The sequence below is a fragment of the Apteryx mantelli genome, chromosome 12 (genome assembly GCF_036417845.1).
Source record: "Apteryx mantelli isolate bAptMan1 chromosome 12, bAptMan1.hap1, whole genome shotgun sequence".
NCBI lineage: Eukaryota > Metazoa > Chordata > Aves > Apterygiformes > Apterygidae > Apteryx > Apteryx mantelli.
Window position 1 is genome coordinate 3,751,488 of NC_089989.1, and position 25,868 is coordinate 3,777,355.

General features: G+C 36.2%; 1 protein-coding gene across 19 annotated transcripts in view; it reads right to left on the reverse strand.

Annotated features, from left to right (window-relative positions):
* Window positions 1-25,868, reverse strand: part of SLMAP (sarcolemma associated protein) — a 90,184-nt gene that overhangs the window by 25,029 nt on the left and 39,287 nt on the right. For 8 of the 19 annotated variants that reach the window (XM_067303738.1, XM_013958521.2, XM_067303730.1 and 5 more), the window contains exons 3-13: window positions 21,090-21,162; window positions 19,655-19,691; window positions 17,869-17,931; window positions 16,323-16,418; window positions 15,919-15,990; window positions 14,913-15,053; window positions 13,133-13,270; window positions 11,617-11,785; window positions 11,483-11,533; window positions 10,823-10,873; window positions 1,243-1,299 (exon numbers count right to left, since the gene is read on the reverse strand). In XM_067303738.1, the coding sequence (XP_067159839.1) occupies window positions 1,243-1,299; window positions 10,823-10,873; window positions 11,483-11,533; window positions 11,617-11,785; window positions 13,133-13,270; window positions 14,913-15,053; window positions 15,919-15,990; window positions 16,323-16,418; window positions 17,869-17,931; window positions 19,655-19,691; window positions 21,090-21,162 (948 nt within the window). The remainder of the gene's footprint in view (window positions 1-1,242; window positions 1,300-10,822; window positions 10,874-11,482; window positions 11,534-11,616; window positions 11,786-13,132; window positions 13,271-14,912; window positions 15,054-15,918; window positions 15,991-16,322; window positions 16,419-17,868; window positions 17,932-19,654; window positions 19,692-21,089; window positions 21,163-25,868) is intronic. The other 11 variants (XM_013958519.2, XM_067303732.1, XM_067303743.1 and 8 more) reach the window with 5 other exon arrangements.

Below are 25,868 nucleotides of genomic sequence, written 5' to 3' on the forward strand. Positions count from 1 at the left end.
GGAACAGGGAGCAACATTAGGCACTAGAGAAAAGATGTAAAGGTTTCTACGTTTGAAGCAGCGGAAGTCAAAAAGGTAAGCGGTTTAGCAACCTGCTTCCTAACCCACAATCTGGGATACACTAAAGACCGTAAGTTGTCTGTACTATAGTCAAACAAGCCTGAGAAAGCACAGTCATAAGCACAACTCTTTCCTGTAATATATTATTTCACAGCAGTTGTCCCTATTTCCCATAATAAAACTGAGCTGCATAAATATAGCCAAAATGATGAAGTATATTAAAATGTGTTGACATCATACTTACTTGATGAGTTAGAACATATTAACGAATGCTAAAAATAGCTCATCATTTGGCAAGATAACTGGCATGCAAGTGTTAAGTTACAGTTATTGTATGCATTCTTTTGCCAAATATGGCATGTTGTCTATAGCTTACTCACATACAGAAACAAGTTAAAGGTGCAATTTCACATATAAAATATGGGAAAATAAATAATAAAGAAGTCTCTAAAATACCAGAATTCATTGCATGCTAACATTTATTCAATACAATAACACTAAGCAGGAGGACAGAAGTTAAAGAAATAAGTTAACATGTCAAAATATTAATGAAAAACTACCAAAATAAAGTCAGCCTACAAGCCCAAACAACCTTACATCATTGACACATAGGAAATATCGATCCACAAACTTTGTAGCATTCCTGATTTTGATACTACAAGACAGGGATGTCTTTCTTGACAAGATAAATCTTTTCATATTAGATCCTCATATTTCACATATTTTATACAGAAAAGAGCAAGAAGTTAGAGGCACATTTTATTTTTTTTCACTTGCAAAATTCAGGTTTAGGAGTTTAATAGTGATTTTCAAAATTGTTAGGGTATAAGTTAGAAAGAAGTCAAATTAAAATATACTTTTATTCACCACTTAAATGAGAACAAATATTATTTCCTGTTTTCTCTTACACTAAAAACAAAAACCTGTTTGAAATTTACTCCAGAGCTAGAGATTTAAGTCAACTTGCAAAAATTATCATTTGTCCTTTAAACCTCTTTACCCTAAGACAGTATTTGGAGCAGAGTTCAGTAAATAATATACCTCCCTTTCATACACTTTTTCCTTTTTTTTAAAAAATGAATATTCAACGAAATTCAAACTGCTGGTGTAAGTCAAAACATGCATTAAAGCACAATAAAAAAAAAATGCTTCAAAAACAGTTAAATAATCCAAAAGTCTAACCTTTCAAAAGCTTTCTTTCTTCCACTTTGGTTAGATGTCCCTCGTCTATGATCTTGTCTGCCAAACAAAATAAGTGTTACTTTCCAAGCTCAAATTAAGCAAGCTTTTCCCTGCACACATCTACGTAGACTACATTCCATGACCAAATTAAAAGCTGATAGTATTACTTCCTACTGAGGCTTGAACAAAAACTTTATTCTGGCATGAAATAATGAAACAGAGCACATAAGTCTACTGAAACTTTGCGATAAAGTGCGTAATTATTTTCTTGGCAAGTTATTAAGTAACTGACATTATTAAATGCTTCAGTTCACTAATGAAAGGCTAGAAAAATTATTTTTTATGAACTTTTATTTAACTGGGAGCAATAAATAATTAATACATTTTCAGTGTTATAGTAATCAGAAAAAGGACCTCTAAGAGCTGGATGCCTAAAATAGATATCCACCAGATACAGCAGAAATCTAGAAATACACCATGCAAAACCAGCAATTGAGAAGCCATCTCCGTATCCTAACTGTTTCAGCAGTGCCCACGAAAGATACACAGCATTAGCCTTCCTTAACTTAAAACTTTCAGAGAGCTGCACAAGTTTCCAAAAAGCTGATCATTCATTACACTCAGATGCACAGAATTTAGTTTGCATACAGCATTGACGGGGAGGTCTGTCCATACGTCAGGTGCATTAAAAATGCATAAAAAAGGAATTTGATAGCATACTGCTTACTTCTTGCTACTCCAGCTAGGACACGAAGGCAAGCAGTAAGACCAAGGGGAGAACAGGCATGGGTTAATAAAGAGGCAACTTTTGAACTAGTAATTAATGAAACGTCCTCCTAACAACAAATAATAATAATTCAAGTTCCTTAACAACTGGTTAGCAATACAAATATGCAGAACTACTGAGGGTCATGCTACAGGTCATTTCATTAATTTCAGTGCAGTACTCTTACTTTAGACAGCTGGCAATGCTTTTGGGGCACCCTAAGGGCTGTTAACCATTTTAACACCAGGCTTGAAGCTGCCTCTCTGTGCTCTCCCTGCTGGATCCGTGCCCACGAGGCAGAGAAGGGGGTTTGCTGGTTACCCTACGTGCTGTTAACAGGTGAGACAGACAGACGATGGGGCAAACAGCACGCACAGGGTTCAGATCAAGGAAGTCAAAGGACAGTAAATCTTCCAAACTTTTCGCACAAGAGTAGTGACCTTTTGTCAGTATTTCTAGACTCAAGTGGCTCTGAAGATTGCAAAGCCTCTCTCCCTCGGCTGTGGCCGTGACAATCGGAGGACAGAGGCAGGACAAAATCTGCATGGAGATATCTTTTCCAACTCTTATTGCAAAGAAGGACAAGCTTTCAGACACACAAAAAGCTGAGGTTTGAAGAAGGGTTCACAGGGCCAACAGCTTGTCTCTTTTTCCCGGCCCAGAAAGACCAATCCATCTAAAAGAGATGCTCCCTCCATCTATCTACAAACATTGTCCTGCTTTTCTACAACATTTTTACAAGTACTCTTTCCAAAATATGCTGAACTGCGCTGGATTTTCAGGATTGGATTCTGGTCTCGCATGACTGCAGGAGATCACTTATGATCCAGTTCAGATCAGTCCCCCATTTGTTAGGGCTAGAGAAAGTCACCGTGCCTCGATTAAGGAGGGCACAACGGATGGACTCGAGGCACCACAGCCACAAGCGAAGAGTTACTGGATGATATCTGCCCTATTCTGTTAAAAAAATAAAAATAAACAAAAATCTTTATCTCCAGGACTCAGCTGAGACTTGAAGGGGGCAAAGAGGGAAGGCAGCAAGAACGTAACTGAGGAATTCAGCCCATATGCCTGAAAAATAAGATGAATGTAAAAAACCTGCACCCACAGTAGCTACCAACTGCTTGATGTGGAAGGTGTGAACACCTCATCTGTGTTAGTTGGTTAGCATAAAATAGGCTTCTGTAACCAGTTTATAGAAGAAAATTTGGCATCGTGAATTGATGGATGTTGGAGTCTTCACAATTCCATGACTTAGAACCAGAATAATCATAATACAAAACACAAATTAGTCCTTTTTTTTTTTTTTTAAACCCAGATGTTTTCCCAGACTCAAACTTTGGCCACTGTTTTCTACATTTTTAAAAATTCTTAATTCCTACAACTAAAAAAAAAAAAAAGAAAGAAAGAAAGAAAGAAAGGTTTAATTCTTTTGCTTTTCCAGGGTGGCTTACTTTCTTCAAATGCTCATTATGGCAGTTTGAATTTCAATACTTGCACAGAAGTTGACTTCTTAGCACAACTTCTTCAGCAAACCACTTCAGTAATAGCATACAGCCCCCTTCCCCAACAGGACCCGAAGCTAGCACAGCTAGTATTTTTCACTTAGTACCTGACATCTCTCTCTAAAAACAAAAACTACACTGATGCTTCATTTTACAAAAAGTAAATACTTTTAAAATAAGTATTCTGTGCTGTAAAACGAAGCATCAGTGTAGCTCAAAGCCAACCAAAAATAATTTATTTCAACATGCCTGTGTATATTTACAAAAACAGAGAACTGCATGTTGATGCCATTAAACTAAATAGCATCTTCTTCTGCTATTCTGCATTCTGGCACTGCCCGAGTCACTAAAGATGGCAGAATCCAGACCACAATCTGAACTCGTTAAAGAGAAAGTTAGAGTAGACGTACCTGTACCTTTTAAAATGCCCTTTTTTGGATGCTGTATCTTTTCTTATTACTATTTCAAAAAAACAGCTTAGTAAATGTGACCATTGTAAGTTAAAAAAAAAAAAAAAAAACACACACACAAAAGTCCCACCACACATTTTGTCCCTGAATCATTATGCATTTTTGGTTACCAAAAAAGAAATGAAGGTGAAGATCCCAGCAAAAATAATTTCCATCTTTCATGTTATCCAGTGACTAGTAATCAAAAAGCAAACACTTACTATAAATAATAAGTTATTAAAAGGTTTACTGAAACAACGTGCTTTGAAGTTAAACTTTGCAGTTCACCTTCCAGATAGTCCTGAATATTTCCTTTTGCTGATGATGGCAGTTTAAAGGCAGCTTTCTTTTTCTTTTTTAAGGGCTTCCTATCTTTTCAGCTTAAGAACTCCCTGGTAGATTTAGGCTGCTTATTACTATGTGTATAACACAGGCCTTGCATCATGAAATATCTGATAGTTAAGGTCTCTTAACATTACAGTGATTACTTAAGTAAACCCCTGTTCCCCACACACAGCCACATTTGTGCTTCTGCAAACAATGAATCCTTCAGGGAAGCCACTTTTGAAGGCTAACAAAAGGAAATCCCTCCCCCCCAAAACCTACAAATTTAAAACTCTCTGAAAAGTTACAGTAAATAGCTTTAAGTTCACTTGTCACCTGCAGGTCATATATTCATGGAAAATTTGAAACTAGCTATACAATCCATCCAAAATACCACTTCATTTTAGATCAATAAATTAAAAAGTATTAGAGACAAACCTAGTAAAAAGGCAAAAAATATTGACTTGCAATTTAAAAACCATAAACACAAAGACTAAAATCCCAAAATGAAAAACAAGAAAAAATGAAGTCACAAATGAAGAGTTAAATTGGAGGGAAAGACATGAAGCTAGGAGGGCACTGTATTCTCTCCTGTCCACACATCATTGTTGCCACTTTTGGTATTAATTCACACCCTGTACTAATTAAAATACTAATTAAAACAAAGCAGCATGGGTTTTTGCTGTCAATGTCACCGGATTTCACCAACAGTTACTGAAAAAAAGTTGTGAAACGAGCAATGGTTGAACTGGATGTATTGATCACCAAGTAACAGAGTTCCCAGCTCATTCAGAGCAGGATTTCATAACAGTTTTGAGATGATGTAGACCAATTCCTAAAAACCAGAAACCAGGTTTTACAGAACGATGCCAAATGAATTAAGTGTCCATGATGCATTGTAAGAAAGATTTTAGTGTCAACTTTTCCCCCCTACCCTCAAAAATTCTGACTTTAATATCTTGATAACTCTTGACTGCTCTTAATTCAGAAGCCCTTCCAATTGCCTTATATGTCTGTAGCAACTGTTTATATAGTACACTAGATTATTTAATCATCTAATTCTCCTTTTTGTGCTATCGTACATGCTTCACTTCCTCGACTGGATGTGTTTTTTCCTCTTTCCCTTGCTTGTGCTTTCCTGGTTTAAGTGCTTCTTCCTCAAACTCTACGGATATGCACAACTTCCCCTCTGAACGAGCAGAAGGCAGAACCTTCTCTTCTGGACAGACTGCATGGGTGTCTCATTTTCCTTTCTTTTGACATTTCTCTTAAGCTTTGCAGCTCCTGTAGTTTTATTACCTCTGCTTCCACCGTGAGTCACTCCCCTTTCCAGTTTTTATTTTTTTTTTAATAAGAAAATGAATCTGTCCCTTTTCCAAGGAAAACTTGGACAAGCCTACACCTCCAAAACCAAAAAAAGCAGAGTATCATGTGACCAATTATATTCCTGCTCGAGACTGCAAGACCTTGTGATATGGTCTTACACCTAAAATTTGTTGCACATCTTAAAGCTCTAGCTCCTGGCTATCTCTGAAACTATCACTTCTTTCACTAGTTCCCGCTCTTCACCGCTGCTGAGAGAAGAGAAAGAGTCAGACCCAAGGGTAGCTTTTATGTACAAAATCAAGAAGATTATTAGGATCAAGCAGTTTGGGGTCTGCTTTTTGTTTCTGTTGTTTTTTGTTTGGTTGGTTTTTTAACCTTACGATTTTGTGGGGCATGACTGAAGATATTTGAATTTGGGAAAGGCAAACTTTCAGTCCAGGAACAAGTATGTGAGCTACTGACTTGGCATCTTTTTCTTACTTGATTAGAAAGAAGTACAAGTTTACACTGCTACCAAAATGTAGTATAGTGAATGCTCTGAGTTAATATTAATTCTTTTAAAGTAAGGCAATCAAGGCCTTACAGTGTCTTTACTCTGGTTTTCAATCTCTCAAGAAAGAGGGAGGCATAAAGAAATTCATCTTTACTTTTTCCTCTTATTACTACTTAAATTGAATGTTAGAATTTTCTATTAGATCCCAATGGTTGCTTTTTCTCCTCATTAGTGACACGACTGTTCAGATTCAGTCTGCAGAGCTAGTGCTAACACAGGTTTTGCTAAAATAGGTAAGTGAACATCCAGCATGCAATTTATAGCTGAACATCACTCAATGGGGCCTTCATTTTCAGTCTGATAAAGACATTTCTTGGACTAAACATTTAACTACAGCTCATTTTTATGTACTGAATAAAGAGGATTCTAGGAATTCTTTTTAAAGTTCAAAATTATTTTAAATTAAACTTCAGCTTTATGTTCCATTTTCTTAAAAGAATCTTTTAAATCTCCACATAAAAATTAAGGTCTTGTTTTCCTTACTGTTCTTTGTAACAGCAAATTAAAGAATACATAGAATTAATATGTAAGAACATGTAATTATCAGAAAACCTATAGAAATAACTAGAAGTGGAGAAAATCCATCATTACCTCATCTGTGTCCCACTGCAGCCTGTAATGTTTGTTTAAACTGTCAGTGTTAGGACTTCAACTTCTTAATTTGTAACACTGATGAAAAGTTAGACTTGGTTTTAAACATCATATGGCAATATTACTGCACTTTTACTGGTCAAAAGAAAGTAATATTGGATTAACTGCTAAGCACAGAATGAGATCATCGCTTTACAAGAGCAAAGATATTCTCTTACTATTACAGGCATCTGCTGAATGTCACAGTGCCACAATTCTATACTTAACAAATTTCTGTTACTACAAAAATATTACATAGTAGTGATAAATCCTTATTTTTATCCACCTTTTCTGGTTTTGTTGCTGTTGTTTTTAAAGCAAATGTGACGAACTCACTCCGGACGCACTCTGACATTCTACAAACTGATGAACAAAAGTGCAGTCCCCTCCTCTCTTGAAAGAAAGGGCTCCAGTAAAGGGAGAAACACTGCAGTTTACAACTTCTTATCACTTTCAAATTTTGTTCAAGAAGGTTAATGCACGAGTGATATTTAAGTTACGGTAAATTTAGAATACATAATATGATACGCTACTGACATATAACTCCATAGCACTGATGTCACTAGTTGCTCCCATTTGTTAATTCAGAATCAGACATGAATGACTGCAAGAATTGAATCCAAGCATTAAGGAAATAAGAAACATATTTAACCTTTACTTTTCAGCATTTTATTCTTAGCTTTAAAAGGACGCTTGTTTTTCCTCAGTCTTTATATTTATTAGTCTTTGTATTTGATGCCCTCTTGAAATAAAAAAATACTTATTTTTAAAATTTTATTTAAAAAATACTTATTTTTAAAAGCATTGATAAATATTTCCCTTTCCTTATTAAAGGAATTCTCACTGCACTGAAACAATAATAGATTTTTGAAAGGAAAAAAAAAGGGTGGGGGGAGATAGAGAGGAAAAAAAAATCTTGTCTCTAGCTTTCCGGTTGTGTAGAGCATTTAATTATGAAATGGTGCAACTGCATATAGCCAGAGCAAACCAATTTCTTTCTCCCTTACAGGCTATGGACAGGCTATCCACAGCCTCCTTCACTACAAAAGCAGCTGAATCTACATTATACCCTCTAAATCCTTCGCTCTTCTAAAATAATACAAAACTACTCAGGAAAAAATAGTAACTGCCTCCTGCTGCTTTCAAGAGGGCAAAATCTAAAATCTGGCAGAGAAAATTACTGCCCATCTGTGAGCATACGAGGGCTAGAAGAAGGACAGGAGGACGGAGAGACGCACAGCCTGTCACGAAGAGAACAGAGGCCAGCAAGCTCTAAGGAGTCAGAGAAACGCGGATGGACCAGACACAGCGGAGATGCAGAACAACACGGTACAACAGACCGGATAAGGGAACGCAGGAAACTAAGCTAACGCACAGAGCAGTGAAAGAACACGGCAGATGCAGGACAGAAAAGAGTAATAAAGGACTTTATAAACACACATAAAGACAACCTGAATGAACAGCTCGGTGTTGCCTACACGCATAGGGAAAAAGAAACTGGCAGACAGCTGCCTAAAGCTCTCCGGCGGCAGAGCAGGAGGCTGCCCCACGGCTACCCGGGGCGTGGAGGAAGCTGGATGCTTTCGTGCATCCATCCAGATGACGTTTTGAATCTTCTGCGATCCGATACAAATCAAAAAAGGATTGCTGCTTCAACTTCGAAAGAAGTCAAGTAAAAAGCAATGGTACTCTGGTATCTATTTGTTATAGTCTCATAATAATTTGATTTTGAAATCATATTTCAGACAACTTGCAAACTTATATTGGTAAGAGGTGGCGACATTTAAAAAGTTAACAAGGAGATTCTGGGCACAATTTTAAAATAAAAATAATGTTCAAACTCTTCTGGACTCAGTAACTGAAATTTAGGCATATTATTTAATTCCTAATTAATACCTATTAATACTTTCATATTTCCACATTTTAGTGTGATATTATCAATTATTTCTCTATAAAACAATATATATTTGCACTTGGAAAAGAAATATTAATAAAAAATGCTCAAGCTTCATTTTAGGCTACTTGTGTTCAAAGTAGCACATGATTTCTTAAAAAACCCCAACATCCCAACTTTCAAAGTCTTCTTACAGCTAACATGATTAAAGGGTCATAATCCCTATACAGTACTTCAGTTTTACTCTCTAAAGTTAACTATTTTCTGACGTGCAAAATTAAAAAAAAGAAGTTAAAGGCAAAACTATTTTTAACCATTTTATCAAGCATTACGAAGGTTACCAGTCTAAAATTAGGCCACACCGAGGCAGAACAATCTATCCATAACACAAAGTATGGCACTCCAGAGAACTGGCAGCAAACCAACAGAAATTCTGGATGCAGCAGACTAAGCCTCTTGCTTGCTAACGTCAGTATGCATCATAGCTAAATGTCTAAAACGCTAAGACCTTAAGGAGTAACTAGTACTCAGATTAAGCAAAGATTTTTAGTCTGTTAGTGTTTAACAAATCTCTCTTCTGCTACAAATAAGAAACAGACATGAGGTTATAGCATGATTAACTGCTTCCATTTATGTTTTACTCTGCCATTAAAGTCCAAGTTAAGCCACCCTTTGTTTATAATAAACAAAAAAATTGACAAAGAGATAAGAAATACAGCATAGAGAGCTTTAAATTTTGTTTCAAAATGTACACAGTAACTATTAATGCTATAAATATCAGTTAGAACTAGAAGTTCTCTATATAAGTGCCTCCTACCATCCAATACATACAATCCTCATTCTTCACAGAGGTGTCACTATCCAGCAAGATATAGCAAAAGCTGAAGCAAGCTACATCATGCAAAAATTTAGAATGAACATAAGGGGACAAAATTATTTTAGCCAACGGAACAATTTTTTGAATTTAGAGCCTTATCTGGAAGAGTCTTAGTTAAACATGGTATTCGGAATATTCATGCTTTGAAATTTTAAAAATTTAAAGCTTTACTATCATAACTAAAGCAGTACGCCAGAAATAAAGACAAATAAGCCTGCATTACAAGGAAAAGAGAGGTCCTCAAGTTAAGTACTACAAAAGACTTCATGAAGTTCGACATAAACTGACCACATTATCATACTAACTTTTCCACTGTGTCACTCAAACTTTTTAAAGCATTCTGATCTGAACCACTGTACAGTATATTAAACAAGTTTAGTCATCCAAAAGTTATGTTTAAACAGCAGGGAAAAGATTATCTTAAAGGCTTTGCATCATTTCTCCAAAACATTCTAAATGCATCATGGCCCATGCATATTTCAGGTTATCATCTTTTTAAAAATATGCTATAGTTCTGACCTGAAACATATGGGTCAACTGCATACATGGTAAAAAATAAATAAAGATTATCCTGGTAACACACAGTTTGACAAGACAGAAAAGGATCCTTATTCTTGTCAGATAATTTTATTCAAAAACTTCAAGTTTATATTAGGAGATATGTCAGTTAAAAAACAGTTTAAGCTAATTTATCTTTAAAAAAAAAAAAAAGTTGCTTTATCTGTATTTTTTCCTAGATTACAAAAAGATGCCCCAAATTTCCAAAAGTAAATTTCCACTATTTATACATTTCATATACTTGCTTCTTTCATACAGAACTGATAGCAGAAACAGAGTTTTTACTGACTTTACTTACCACACCTGATTTACTAGAAAATGGTACAATGTTTGTGTTGCAAGAGGAAATAAAATTGAGAGGGGAAAAAAGTCAACAATGAAGGTTTTCCCACTTTCTTGTGTCACGAGTCTGACATCATTCAGCAGACTCCCACTGATTCCTGTAGGTGTCCATAAAAAACAACACACACCCACACGCAGTAGAGTGGCTCCAAATTTGGCTCCTTAGGTTTTACAGAGTATTCTAAAAACACCTAGACTAAGAGCCTAAGCAAAAAAGTGCTGCTCAGAACAGTGGACAATTTTGATTTAATTTTGCAAGAAAATATTAGCAAATATTCAAAGTAAAACTTTAGAGAACAAAAAGAATTTGTTCAAACATCAACCGTAAGACAAAAGGTAGCCTTAAGATACACTACCTTTTTCTGTGCTCCCATTAATTTTAGGTATGAAGTCGTCAACTTGTATGCCTAGGATTAAGAAAGGGTATTATTTCTGGAACCAAGAAAAAATTTGGGGGTTTTCTTTTTTTACAGTACAGCACTGTGAAATGCAGTTGGCTTTTCATATTGCCTCCTCTTTTCTAAGTATCTAACATCAAATCAAATCAAACAAAACAGGTAAAATTTAATGTTGTTTTCCTGCGCTACAGGTCGCGTTTATGTTTGTTCAAACATATATGAAGTTGTTATCATCCAGAAAATTACTGCCCATTATATATGCACCCACACAGACACACACATCTGTTCCATATATATTTATACAAAATATACATTCATATATATACATATATGTTTTATATAAGTGACTATAAAACTTTTGGGGGGCAAATTGAGCTCTAAACTGAGCTATGGACAAGCAGTTTGAACACTTACAACAGCAGTGCCCTCTACTGGCATTTTGTTACGGCCACATATACTTCAATGTTAACAAGTGATTCAAAGGGGAAAAAAATAGCATCACTGCAAATATGTTATTCTATTGCCAAACACCTAGACTACATGATAACTATAATAAAACAATTGAACAGGAAATAAACTGAAAACCAGCTTTAAACAAGAAACTGATATCACACCTACCTAAACTGTTGTGTTCTTTAAGAGTTTTCTCTTGAAGATGTTCTAACCGTACTGTAAACAGAATTCCAAGAAAAAGATATTTCACAGTTTAAAAGAAATAAATAATAAAAGCTTTTTCCTCACTAGTGACTAACCTTGCAAAGCAGTTAGCCGTTCATTGGTGAAGTCATTATCAGCTTGCAAAGCTTCTATTTTTGCTTGAAGCTCTTGTTCTCTCTCTTCCATTTCATCTATTTTATGCTGCAGTTCTTTTTTCTCAGCCAGTCCTTTCTGCTGGATTTCCTCTTGTCTTCCTTCTGCTACCTGCTCAAAAAAGCGCCAAATCAAAACTAACATTAAAAAAAAGGATTACCTTGATTTTTGTCGGATTAAATGTGCAAAAGGAACTTCTTTTTGCTAGTCAAATAAAGAAAGTGTAAATAATGCAAAAACTTTCTTCTCTTTTTTTCTATAAACTCCACTTTTTTAGCTTACAGGATGGTAGTTTCTCCTCTTCATTTATTCCTTTTATTAACTCCAAGACTATTTCTATCAGTATCTCTCCTGTAAGTCTTAATCATCTAAATCATATGCTGCCTTTTCAGCACAATAATACAGAGAAAGAATCTCAAAACATCCTTTAACTAAATTTTAGTCTGAAGTACCAAGCACGTAAGTTTTACTGGAACAGTACCAGGCCCAAGAACTAAGAAGCACCCTGAGTCTGCCAGGACCCCAAATCATCAGTCAAAACCAAGGAATCTTTCCAAACTAAGTTTATATTGCCACAGATAACTTGCCCGAAAGCCACAGCTGTTTCCTTGTTGGGTTTCATGATAAAAGTTTCCAAAATTGTCCCCACGTTCCCCCTCAATCCATGTAAGAAATTTCAATTTTGATCCTTCTGTGTGCATTCACAACAATGATTAATTCATACTTGAGAAACCGATGCCCTTAAGGCCAGCAATTTAACATTTTAACTTGGAAAAGAAAATCTGCTGGGTGAGGTACTGAACTAAGACGCAAAGAACCGGAGTTCAAATTCCAGTATTTTATCCAAGACAAATACAACAATTCCCTCACTTCCACCACCTTCCTCCTCTGCTTCTCCAAAATGCAAACTCTTTGTGTACAGACTTTTTTATAGCGTGACTGTTGTGTTCTCCAGCATAAAGGACATTTTGATATTAAAATATTTAAGTTTGGTTTATAACAAACTCTGTAACACACTCCTTTTCCAAGGAGCTAAGTCATATCATTACTGTAATTGTAACTGCACAAAGAGGCAACATGAAACACAAATTTCTGTTTAATTCTAGTTTTCATTCCCATTAACTGTAAAATGTCTTAGATTTAGAGTTATTTGCATATATAAAAGCAGCTGAATGTAAAATTTTCCATAAAATTACACTGCAGCTCCAAAAATACGGTAACTTAAAATGAACAAAAACAGGACCCTTTTTAGCAATTTACATAAATGACGACATTTTCAGGCACATTAAGTGCAATCCTAAGGAATACATAAAAAAATTAAAGTGCACCATGCTTTGATTTACTTGTTGCTTGAAAAGTTTCTTAACCTTTAGCTTATTTTATTGCTACATTAGAAATTAAATTTTATTTTTGTGCCACACATAAGTCACTATAAATCAGATAAAATTACGTCATTACCTTTAGTTTGTCAGAAAGGTCTTTAATTTCATTTACAGCTCCATTGTATTTATTAGCTAATTCTCTTAATTCTTCCTGAGTCCGCTCATTCATTTCTTTCAGGTGAGTACATTCATCTTCTGTATTACTTAAACTCCGCTGTTAGAAAGAAATAATGTGCAATAAATAAGAAATTGAAGACCAATGAACTACAAAACATTCAAGTTAGTCGATTCCCCCTGCCCCCATTACATTAGTGCATGTAACTAATGATACTCTAATGTATTGTTTCAAATCATCAAAGCTAAACAAACAGATTAAGTGCTGGCAATAATACTGTCTATACACACCACCTTTGTAATGTTCCACTTAAATAAAAGAGCACATTATGTGAAAAGATATTAGCTCCATGCATGTGCAAAAAAAAAGGGGGGGGGGGGAAGGTTATACAGTTAATTGGGATTGATGGGAATAAAGACCTCAAATGTACGATCCACCTTCCCCATTCTCCTCTATCTTATTTACAAAGAACTGTGAAAGTTTTATCATCTTCTTGCGACTCAGTATACTTCATACACTTCATCATACCTTTTATCTAGTGCAAGGAAAAGATTTAACACATTTTATAAGCCAGATGGCTCTACGGAAGAGTTCTAAATTGTTTTCTGCATTCCATAATGTGGACGGGCTCCTAAACTAAGATACTCTTAGTAATTACTCAAAAGGCAGCTGGCTCTTCAGGAAGCCAGGAATGCTCCTGCAGAGGTTTGTGTCAGCTGCTGCTAGCTGCGTAGCCAAACGGTATATAACGTTTCCTCCTCTAGCTCAAGATTTATTTCTTCATTCGTGTCATATCATCACCACCAAAACAGACCAAAAGACACCTTTAAAGAAACATGCATTCAAAACTACATTATTTAACTGGTAATTATTGAAGGACAACTTCCAATCAGGAGCCAGTGATTCTTCTGTGTGTGAGGAAAAGAATTTGGCTGGGAGAACACATCACATTAAGCTTAAATTAATAGTCCCCCCACCCCGCAAGATTTGAGCTAAAGAGGATAAAGTATAGTAAGCAAGTCAGAAGATCCTTCTTTTACTGCAGGTTTAGAAAGAAGGAGAAAGCTTGAAGCAAACACGAAAGCCACAAAGGTGTGTTTAGCTGAAATCTTAGAAGCTTGCCTTTTTTTTTTTTTTTTTTTAAACACAACACTACATACATGGCATTCTGTATAAGAAGTCGATACACATAATAATTAAGTCTTAAGATATTTCTTGATCTAAGGGAACACAGCAAATAACAATAACGGAAAGAGAAAACTAAAGCTGGAAAAGATAGTAACAAGAGATAGCACAAGGGCAGAAATCTTATTTACAGACAGAGAGAAAATGTCCAGTACATTTAGAGCTTAAAAATTCATTCTTAGATGTAGTCTGTATGAGCAGTTAAGCTTATATTTCCATAAATTTTACAGTTTAAACATGGTCTAATAGCAATTTTCCTAATGCATGAATGTCATTTTTCCCTGACTTATTTCCTGTAGCATACTAACTTCTGTAAGACAGCTTGATTAGTTCTGAAACCTAGAAAAGGGAGGAGTTTAAAGACTAACTTCTTATCAATTGCTTAACAAGCTACGTATTGTCCGATAGGAAAAATAAACACTACTACTTAATATATTGCAACTGCCACAATACCACACAAACATCGGTGCATTACAAGCAACAAAACAGGGACCGAAGAGGTCACAGTTATAACTACGTCCCCATTTCCAGAAGCCTAGTCAGGAAGTTTCAATACCTCCACTTCAGATAGTTTTCTGACCACTTCAATTTTCTCCTGTAGGACCCGCCTCAGGGACTCTTTGGCTGTTGTCTCATAGCTGTGTTTGTCTTCTTGTAATGCTATAAGTTCCTTTCGTATACTGTCTTCCGTTTGATTCTGTAAATAGTAATGTAAGATAATTGGGATACAAAGATAGAATAGAGATTAACTATTTTGTTGATTTAATATATTAAACTGTGGTAAGACCTGTTCTATTCCAAAATATCAAGCCATTTCAGGTAGATAAGAGAATGTTATAGGCAAAATTAATGGTCAAAATTCTTGATACAACAGGGTGCAAGTCAGATGTTTGTCAAAGTGTGCATATGGTAGCATACTTTCTATAATCAGCTTTGATTACAAGAAAACTTTTTGACTATAAGAAAATCTACAAGAAAACTTTTTGACTATAATAAAATCTACAATTTCACATACCAAAAACCTATGAAAGTCCCATTTAAAAGACTCAAACAGGGCCTGCAGAAAGAGTTTTTATAAACTAAGTACTCATGAGGAGAAAAGGAAAAAAAAAGGCATAGGTGGCCTAAGCAACAAGCAATCCACAGCTTACTTGTTGCTTTGTCTCTGAATCTCAGACAGAGCTTTGATAGTGTCTTTTTTCAAATCCCTGTTTGAAAAGGAACATGTATAGTGAACAGGACTGACGGAATCATTACTTCTCACTGATTACAGAAATTCCTTCTCTGTATTGTGCTACATACACGTTTATATGCATATACAAAAGAAATTACCAGTTTGGGCTGGTTAAATCTGAACAGTAGCCATTTATATAGATTTAAATGATTTCCAGGAAGCCTAGGTTTTGTGCTATTCAGATTATCAAAACTGCACAGGTTCATTTCAGTGCCAATGTCATTTGAAAGTCTGTTCCAACTGCTTTCCTCAAATTATCTCATTTGAAAGTATTTCAGAAGAGCAATATTTCAGCATTTCTAACATTCTACTGAAGTGAACTACTTACTTTTGAACATGCTTGTAATTGATTTCCCATAACCTCTAATCTTGATAGCAGCCTGTCTTCATCTATTAAAGCCTAGCAGAAAAAAGGTACCACCTTTGTATTAAGATAAGACAAGTGGCAAAACAAACAAGCAATTTCAAAAAGAACATTCTGTGCTTTAAGTAGTTTGACTAGAGATTTACTTTAGACTTCCATTTTATTGGAGTATTTACTAATAAGTTTGTTCAAACTTATATGTGACTACTTCATTTGTTAAATGTTGCTTTTTGCACAGTTTGAGAATGATCGTAAGATTTTTGTTCTTTCTGCTGTTTTCTCCATTATGATTTATTGTAAATTAAAAACTACGATTTATAGGCAACTATGTATTTCAGTCTATAAAGGAAAACGATGCCTGCAGATACCTGCCAACTAGTATCTGAAGCCTCTTGCGTGACAGCAAGTAGTCGCTGAAGGGTTGCCAGCTTCTGTTCCAACATTTGTTCCCGATGTAAGGCTTCCTATGAGGAGAGCAGAGCGCCAACTGGTCAGTTCAGCTACAACAGTTCAGAAAAACAGAAGCAACTGAACAGATACTGAAATACTGCTAAATCCAAAGAGAAAAGGAAACATCAGTAGCAAACACTGTCCATATGCTCACCTCATTTTATCCATCCACACTTTTTTGGAAATTTTGGTTAGAAAAATGTTATCCTATAGTCTCAGGCTCCTAAAAGCCTTCATTTTTCATGCTTATGTCATGTATGCTGAAGGTACACACAGGAATAAGTTATTCTTTCAAAGACTTTCAAACAGTATACTAACTTTGACTTTTGCAAACAGTTCAGCAACAAAATCGTCATTACCAACAAAGGGCTGCTTGGCAGCTTGCATGCGACAAACTGCCAGTCCTCAAACGAGCTTGCAAAAGGAAAATACCAGTAAGTAAGAGCTACTATTTTGAGGGGGTTGTTTTGGCACAATAAGGTAGAAGAGCATCTTGTTTTGTTTTGTTTGTTAAAGAATTCCAGGATATGAGAGTGAACAGACAGGTCAGCGAGGTATCTCCCAAAAAAGAGCACCTGCCTGAGTCAAAACTGCTCCTTGCTGTGTCAGCAAATATATACAACAAAGTTCATCCCCGTCTCAAAAGCCTTACAGTTGATGTGAACAAATAAAAGCCACCACTAGCAAACAAACAAAAAAAGCAAAGTAAATCAGTAGCACAATGCATAAATTGAAGCTACACAGAATTTACTGACATATATTTACACACATAGATGCACACGTTGTGTGTTGCCATTTGCAAACTAACCTTTTTTGTGCCTGTTATTGTAACATCTTACTGGGGGGCGGGAGGGGGAAACATTAAAACTGGCACAGGAGCAGACACAGAAAGGCTGGTGATGTCAATGTGGAAGTACAGCTGCCAGCACGCTCCCTTCCTTTATACTTCCCAATAAATCCACAGAAACAGAGATATCCATGCTGAGAAGTTATGTTCAGATAAACAAGCTAGTTGCTGACATACCAAATGGCCTCATATTTTGCCATTCCTTTCTTTTACTGCAAACTTTTATGTATGTACATAGTACATCCACAGCAATGGACGATACAAAAAAGTGTTTGGAACAAAAGGAAAAGGGAGGGAGCGTGGAGAAAGGCCAGGAAAAGCAGATAAAGGGCTTTCAGACATCCTTCTATAAAACATGGAAGTTTCGTGTCTTTCATAAGTCATATCTCATATTGTTCATGCAAAACCCCAAAAGTTTACATAGAGCTACACTATGTTCAACTAAAACACTTTTTACACTATTTCACAACAGGAAAAAAAAAGTTAGTTAAATGCCTGTCACATTCCTGTTTACAAACTGCAAGCAAAAAGAAATATACAGAGCACAGATTTTTGTTTTGAATGAAGATTAAATGTTTAGCTAGGCTAATAGAGTAAATTGTCAAGAGAAAAATTACCTGTAGATACTGTGAAAGCTGAAACAATTCCTGAGAATACATACTGGGAGTGTTAGCAGCAACCTGAAAAATAAGAGAATTTAAGAATCAAAATGGTTTTGGATGTTTCACTGAACTCAAGTGATGCAAAGTTCATTTCAATCTAGTCACAAATGTAAAAATTTTAATTTATCTAACAACTGTGTTTTAAAATCATTTACTATTCTCCTATCATTTACTCTATGTGTTAACATAGAACTTCTCAACTCAGAATTGAGGCTCAACAGTGCTAACACCTTTAAAATTTTTCAACACCCAAAGCCCTGAAGAGCTCAGTCTTAACTGAAACAAAAGCAATGATTTAACAAAAGGAACAAGGTGCACAAAGGTGAAATCATTCAACTTGAAGATGCCCAGAAACCAGGCGGGTTCTGGAACTGAAAGGAATCTCCCATATTCCAGCTCAATGTCTCCTCACCACCACCGTACATTTCATCATGTATTTTCTGTTAACCTACCAGTCATCTTCTCTTCCACCATTCCCCATACGGAAAAGCAAAGCATTTGTTTCAGATTTGGGGAATGTCTATATTATCTTTACTCACAGCTGTTTTTGTTGCATATCAGCATTATATTATTTAATTTGTATCAAAGAAGCTTTCACTATCATTTCCTCTACCAGGTTTAACAAAACCAGATTTCTGGCAATTCTCATTCTAACCCCATACTTTCTTGTGTCCCTGTCCCAGAAACAGTTCTGGTTTAGAGGGGCTGGAGGGGGAGGCAGGTTGGGGTGTTGGGTTTTTTTTGTCGTCTTTGGTGTTTGGGTTTTGGGTTTTTTTTTTTTTTTTTTTTTTGTAAATTTACAAAATTTATAAAAGGGGAGGAGTGGAGGTTTTTTTTTTTTTTAATAATATAAACACTAATTTTTCTAGGTTCTCTGCCTACCTTGACATCACTTTGAAGCTGTTACTCACCCAGTTGCACCTGCAGTCCCTCCTCAGAACCTCTGCCCTTGCCATGGATTCAAGCTACATATGCTTAAATGCAAAGTTTATCAACTCTTCAGACCACTGACTTCACAAATAAGTTTCCTTTGCTCCTCAACTTGAAAACTTTCATATGAACCTATTTAAGTTAATCCTTCTTTCCAGCAGCTAGAGAATCAGTTCATCATCACTTGACCCAAGGGTGTACCTGTTAACAGCTTTTCCACAAGTGCCCCACACTATCAAAACTAAGTTTAAAAATAACAGTAGACACGGCCGGCTCCATGACTCTGCAGTGGACAATTCTGGCTACATCTGTACATGAGGCCCACAGGGGTCTGGGGTCTCCAGCATTCGCTGGGACACCCCAGAGCACTTCCCAGCACAGGCCCTGCAGCTTCTCCATAAAAACCAGCATACAAAGACAGCAGACCTCATCCCAACACCAAATCAAGAAACAGGGCATACTCTTGGGTCCCACAGAAAAGACCATATTCCCTTAGTATCAAATCATGCAATATCTAAGACTTAGCATTATTAATAGTGTTTCTTCATCAACCTATACCTGGAAATTTAACCATTTTAACATCAACTGATTTTTTAAAAGCCAACTTTCAGAGGCTATACTACAAAAAGTCAAGCTACCATAAAACATAGACCGTGATACTGTGTTACTTTCTGTACTTTTAACGTCACTCATAATATTAAACTAGGAGAAAACAGCTAGTGGAAAACACATCTAAAACATAACTGGGCTTCATCCTTTCATCTTTTCAACAATCCAGAAAACAGCAAGAAAAAAAACATTATTGTATTACCTTGTCAACAGGACTTGGTAATGGAGCATGGATAACACTAAAAGAAGAAGAAGAAGAAAAAAAAAAAGAAGAAAGTAAACACAGAATAACAATTCAAAAACCCACAAGATCACTAGTATTGTAAGTTTAATCAAGATGATTTGCATTTTCAAAATCATTCTTTAGATAAAAAAGTTAAAATGCAAACATGCAAAGACAGTCAATACGATGCTGAGCAGTTTCAAAGTTACAGAAATACATCATCCATACCAATTTATAAATTCAAGTTCTGTTCTAAATATCAGAAGCAACTGCTGAAGTAAAAGCTGGTAAAGAGTGACATAATATTTGATGTGTTTTTAAAACTGATTTGTTAAGATTTAAACTAACATGCAGGCACAAACCAATATGCATGAACAGACCTTGTTTACAAACTCGTTTACAAATTCAACAAGCTAACTAAAATAGTATTTGCTAACTTGGATAATTTTGTACAGTTTCACTACAGCAAGTCCCATACTTGCTCATTTTCATCAGATATTAAAACTTAGCAACATATATTTCTAATATTTGTCTTTAGGTTATGCAATTACACTGAAAATTTCCCCTAATACTTTATTTTGACTTAATCTTACAAAAGGCAAAACACCCTAAGGCTTCACATAAGTATTTCTGGATACTAATAACATCAGAATATTTGAATAAATAATCCAAAGCATACAATAGCTAAGGATGAAAACTTCTTAAAATTGTGTCATTTGTAACTGGTACTCAGTTACTGCAAACACAATGTTTATAATATTTTTTGGTTCTACTACTCTTAGAAAATTTCTCCAAAGTTTCATTGAGCACATGGGCACAGAGAAGCCTCTCAGTATTCATCTGAGCTTCCAGACTCTAACATTCTTCCTTTCAGTGTATTTGATGATTTTTTTTCCCCTCATGTCAGGCAAAGCTTTTTTCAATATAACACTGAACTATACTGTGGAGAAACATTACTAATCTGAAGAATATAAACAGTGTTATGCATACACATGGACACACACACATATAACATTTTAACTGTAATTTAGTAGCATTTATATGCATTTACAGGAAGAGAAGTAACCCCAAATTAAAAAGGGGGGGAAGAAGAGTGATCACTTGCTGGGGCTTCCCTGTCCCCCATATTCCTCTGCTTATAACACCCGCTTCAGTATACTAAGAAACCCAGATAATCAGAAAAGCCCAGCTTGGTAGGAGTATTTTTTAACTGTCCTGATTTTTAAAAGCAGGAAAATCAAATGAGATTTTTCTCATGATAATGCCTGCAACAGAACTGTGCTCTCAATTATTTTCTTTGCTTGCAGTACAGGAGGAGAAACTGTTCCTACCTTGATTTTGAACATCATGCCTATCAAACCCTCATTATACTGCAGTTTCATTTTGCCACGCATGAATAAATACTTATTCTTACTCTGATCGCAATCGAGCTTCCATTCCATCTGGAAGAAATAATTTGATTGTGGAGACTATACATCCATGGGTAACTGAAAAGAAACAAACAGTAAGTCATGATTTGTTACTATTTAAAGTCCAGAAGTAGTTGATGTTTCAGTAACCAAGTGAACTGTCTTAAGGAATTGCAGGACAGGTGACCCAGGGAAGGTATGAATGCCTCCCAGGAGCAGTCCCTCGGGCCTGGGGCCACCTCCTCAGACCTCCCCTGGAGACCAGAAGCTTTGCCAATAGAAACTTGGAGTTTATGCTGTGTGCTTAGTCCTGGCCTATGAAGCATTTCCATTTCTGATTCTTCCAAACATAGCAGCGCCTGCAAGATTTCTTTGCTGCAGCTACTTAAAGAAGTTAACCATGTTTTGATCATAAAAATAAGAAAAAAAGAAAGAAAAATGAAGAAAAAAAGGAACGCATCTTACCTGGGTTAGATGCCAGGAACACAGAAGTATAACAGAAAAAGGGAGCTACCTTTCTGACAAGACTCCTAATGAGCGTATCTGGGGACTTGAAAGGTAACACATCCAATTTGAGGATCAAAAATGGAATACAGAGCTACAAGAGCTACTTAGAAGTACGTCCTCTTGAACATTAGGAACAGAGGCAGCATTTGGTATGTTTGTAGTACATATTTCATGCATAGTCCTAGACAAGCAGCCTCTCATTTCAGGAAGAGAAAGCTTGCTTCTCCTGGAGTGAATTCAGATTTCTTTGAACTGAAAATAGATCCGAAAGAATAAGAGAAAGAAATGCAATATATGATTCTTATTACATGATCAACCTCTTTTCACTGTTTCGCAAAAATTTTACTGATAATGTTATGACACTGCAAATAGTCAAATTATAGCTGTATTTTCTTTCTCGTGTAGTTCTATAATTTCAGAATCAGCTGCACGGAAAGAAAGGTAGGAACTATTCCCAAATTGCTGCAGTAAGCCAGATACAAATAAGCACACTGTCATCCATCACCTATCACTATACCTAAAGCAGCCACCAATATACAAGGCAAATAGCTGTTCTACTTTCATGGTTATTAATATCAGCAAAATAGTTAATCTAGCTTTGAAAAAAAGGAAAATGGATGTTTTAGGACAATGGTAGTACTCCAGGGAAAAGGGACAGGTCTTTAACAAAGCTACCTCAATAAAAATCTAAAAATACAGGAGAGAGGATCCAAGTAAACAGAATTCTTTAACCTGTATTCAGTGCTAAAAGCTAATACTTTGAAGAAGTATCTTCTTAATTATAACACCTAGTTTTTTCAAGTTGACCTGGTAAAGCATTACATTTACATGCCAGGAAAGAACAGACAGGATCTCCTTCTCAAAACAGATTTATTCATGTGTTTTTTGGTCCCTCTTTGGCTTTGGACTTCCTGAACAAATGGTTCCCAGAACTCAAAAATCTGCTCTTGTCAAACGCTTACCACAGTCGCAACGTTAGCTGCAGAGTGTAGTACTCTCATACAGCTTTCACAGTGAGGAATCCTCTCCTTTAGAGCACAAAGAAAATTACTGATTTCAAGAAGAAAGTATTAGGGTATCTGAAATTTAAGACCAACATACAGCCTGACATTTGGATAATATATCACAATGTCTGCTGTGAGATTACATAATTCTGAATTTGTTCAGAAATATTCATACTCAGAAAACCTACTGAAAGCTGCATGAGTGTTTTTGCATAAAAAGTTAAGAGTAAGCAATAAACAGGATTTAGTAGAGGGTCTGAAAGGGAGAGTAATGGCAAAAAGGCATAAAGCATTTTGACATGATAAAAATCGCTCTCTATCCTATCAGTACCCATCTATCAGTCCGCTGCAAGCGGAAGAAAAATCTGAAAGACCGAGGGGACGGCAAAGCAACAAACAAAGCATTATAGTGACGACTGGGCAGGCTGGAAGTAATTGCTTCAATTCAAGTCTGTATTACTGCCTATGGAAAAAAAAGTTGGTTGCCAAACGGGATTGACAAAATTCTTAAAGCAAAACGTATTTCCTCCTCTTCCCACACAGCAGAAGGCAGACCCTGCACTCGCCTCCCGAGCTGTTGGGGAGCGGAGCACGAGAAGACTCTTCCCGATACTTCCATCACTCTCCTCTTGCTCTCCAACTCTTTCAAAAACTTTGGGGGGGGGGGGGGGGGGAGAAACGAAGCCGTCGCTGAGAGAGGAGGCAGCAGAGGGCGTTAAGCGCCTTCAGCTCTCCGATCGGGGGCCGCCGCCACCACAGATCACCGGCAAGCGTCCCCGAGAGCATCACGGCTTTCTGCTTTATAGGCACACAAGGGTCTACAAAAATACCTACCCAAACATACAGCAATAAGCAAACCTTCTCTTGTTTAATTTGTTCTGCGAACTTTTGCCATAACCTGATTGCACATGGAATCCTTGTGAAACGTGTAACTCTTCGTTTCACGCTCTCCGATACAGAACCCCCCCAAAAGGACAATAGCTGCATGCAACCCTGAGGAGCTGGCAGTAAAGGAGCATAAAAAGGGAAACAAAGAAGCTTTTTGCAGTTTGTATTAAATTCTTGTTTCAGAGATGCAGCCAATTTGCAAGCCATGCTTGCATTTTTGCTTTCACCTGTTAATGCGGTAACAGTGGCCGTGGTAATAATTCAAACAGAGGTAAAAACTGTCCATTTTTCCACTTTGTTTTAGACATTGACAGCAGTATGTGCTGGGTTTCCCCATCTGCAGAGGCTTTTTCAGACACCAAGGGAGAGAAAAGCCATATTTTTAAAAATAATTATGAGCCCAAATTTGGCTAGAGAAAAGTCCAAGGCAAACAATTTTTATTTCATTATTTGGTATTACCCGATGATACTTGAAAGCCTGTTGTTCCTTTTCACAAGGCTAAGTAAGTTATCAACAGTTAGTTCCTAGAATGTTCTGCCACAACTGGGAAATTTAGGAATTACTAAAAGAAAACAAACCAAAGCACATGAACACGAAGAGAAAAGCACAGCGAGGTGACTAGCCAGTGCTGCACTAAGGGCAGGGAAATGAGCAGGTCTGTGCGTATTAGTAACTTCATAGCTGGACAAGTAAGGGAGCAGCAGGCTTGGAAAGATCTCTCAGGCCTTTTCATGACTTTAGTTCAACACCAGAACTTGGAAGAATCGGTGCTTATATAATACATCCTCAAAGCTACATACCGCACATGCCACTATTTTAATGAACCAAATCGAGATCATATTCACAAAGAAATGAGTTACCAAAACAGTGTCTGAAGAATAAATATATTCTAGCAATATTTACACAGTTCAGAGTTTACATAGACAAATATACTCTGCCTACCCAGTCATCACATTATAATTATATATAGCAAAAGGCTGATGTGTCTTGTGCAAGTAAGGTGTTATATAAATATCAGAATGCAAAATGGTTTTAAAGGGAACCACTAATTTAAAACTGCTTTCATGTCTGCATTTTTATTACTAGATTAACAGCAACATCTAAGAGTATTAAAATGAATTGGTAAAAAATATTTGTTTGTATGCATTCCAATTGCATTTATGTGTAAACAGTTTAACTGTGATCCTGTCCAGCTGTAATTTCTGTTTCATGCCCCTGCCTGATGCTCTAATTTTCGTTCGTTGCTGGGGGGAGCATGGAGAGGGAGAAGGCAATCCTGAACACCCTTCCCCGGAGCTAGCTCAGCACATTCCTGAGCAGCACAGGAGCACAGCGCCGATGGCCGAAGCTCAAGCAAAGGAGGAAAAGGAAAGCAGCAAGTGAGGATGTACTGATCACTCCTTACATAGATGCTCGATTGCAGGGATCGTGTTTTATATAACTGCTATAAAACCAAAGATCTGCTACTGTCATTCCCAGAAAAAGTTTGCTCAAGATGAACTTTCCACAAACTTCCACATAATTTAATTGCAAATAATTCTGATAAAAATGTGTAAACTCAAAAAAAAATTTTTTTTTCAAACCTGAATGCTTAAAAAGTCTTCTTCCAACTATATCTTAAAATACAAGTTGTTTTAGGGCTAACTACACCAAAAAATCCCTTCCCTTTTAATTTTTTAATGAAGATAGACTCTCTAGGCAAATAAAAAGTTACAAGTTTTAGAGATGCAACGTATTCCTTTGATTTACTCCATGTATATCGCTAGTATTAATAAGTATCTGCAGTCATGTCACATGAAATAACATTTTAAATAATTCCCAGACAATTCCAACTAAACATCTAGGAGTTAAATCTTCACAAGATCATTTCTGAAAGAAATGAAACAGAATTTGTTTAATGACCTTTACTATCATGAATCACTCAAAAACAGTACAACTCCAGAAGTCCTCCATGATAAAACGCTTAACCACCTCCATTACTTAGCAAGGTTTTCTTTAAAGCTTTGTTCATTCCCCCTCCTCTGAGGGTGCTTATATACTTTGTAAGTTCAGAAATGTCACCGAGCAAGCTGAAGAAAGAATTCACACGTAAAGAGTGACTGATGGCAGCAGGCTGCAGAGTTTTGTTTTGCTCATGTAATGCTCTTCAAAAATTTTACTATTCTAACATGGTCCTTTTTAGAACAACTTTACCATCAGCAGTTAAATTTATTATTCCTTCAGTTTAGTCTTTCCTAATATACTCTTCTTTTTTTAGGATAAGCTCTGTGAAGGTTGTCCTCAGGAAAGTAGTAAAGTGGAAGAGCAGTGATGACAGCTCTGCCATTTTCTTGATAAATATGTGTTACTGAATTAGGATTCTTCTAAACACAACCAGAACATTG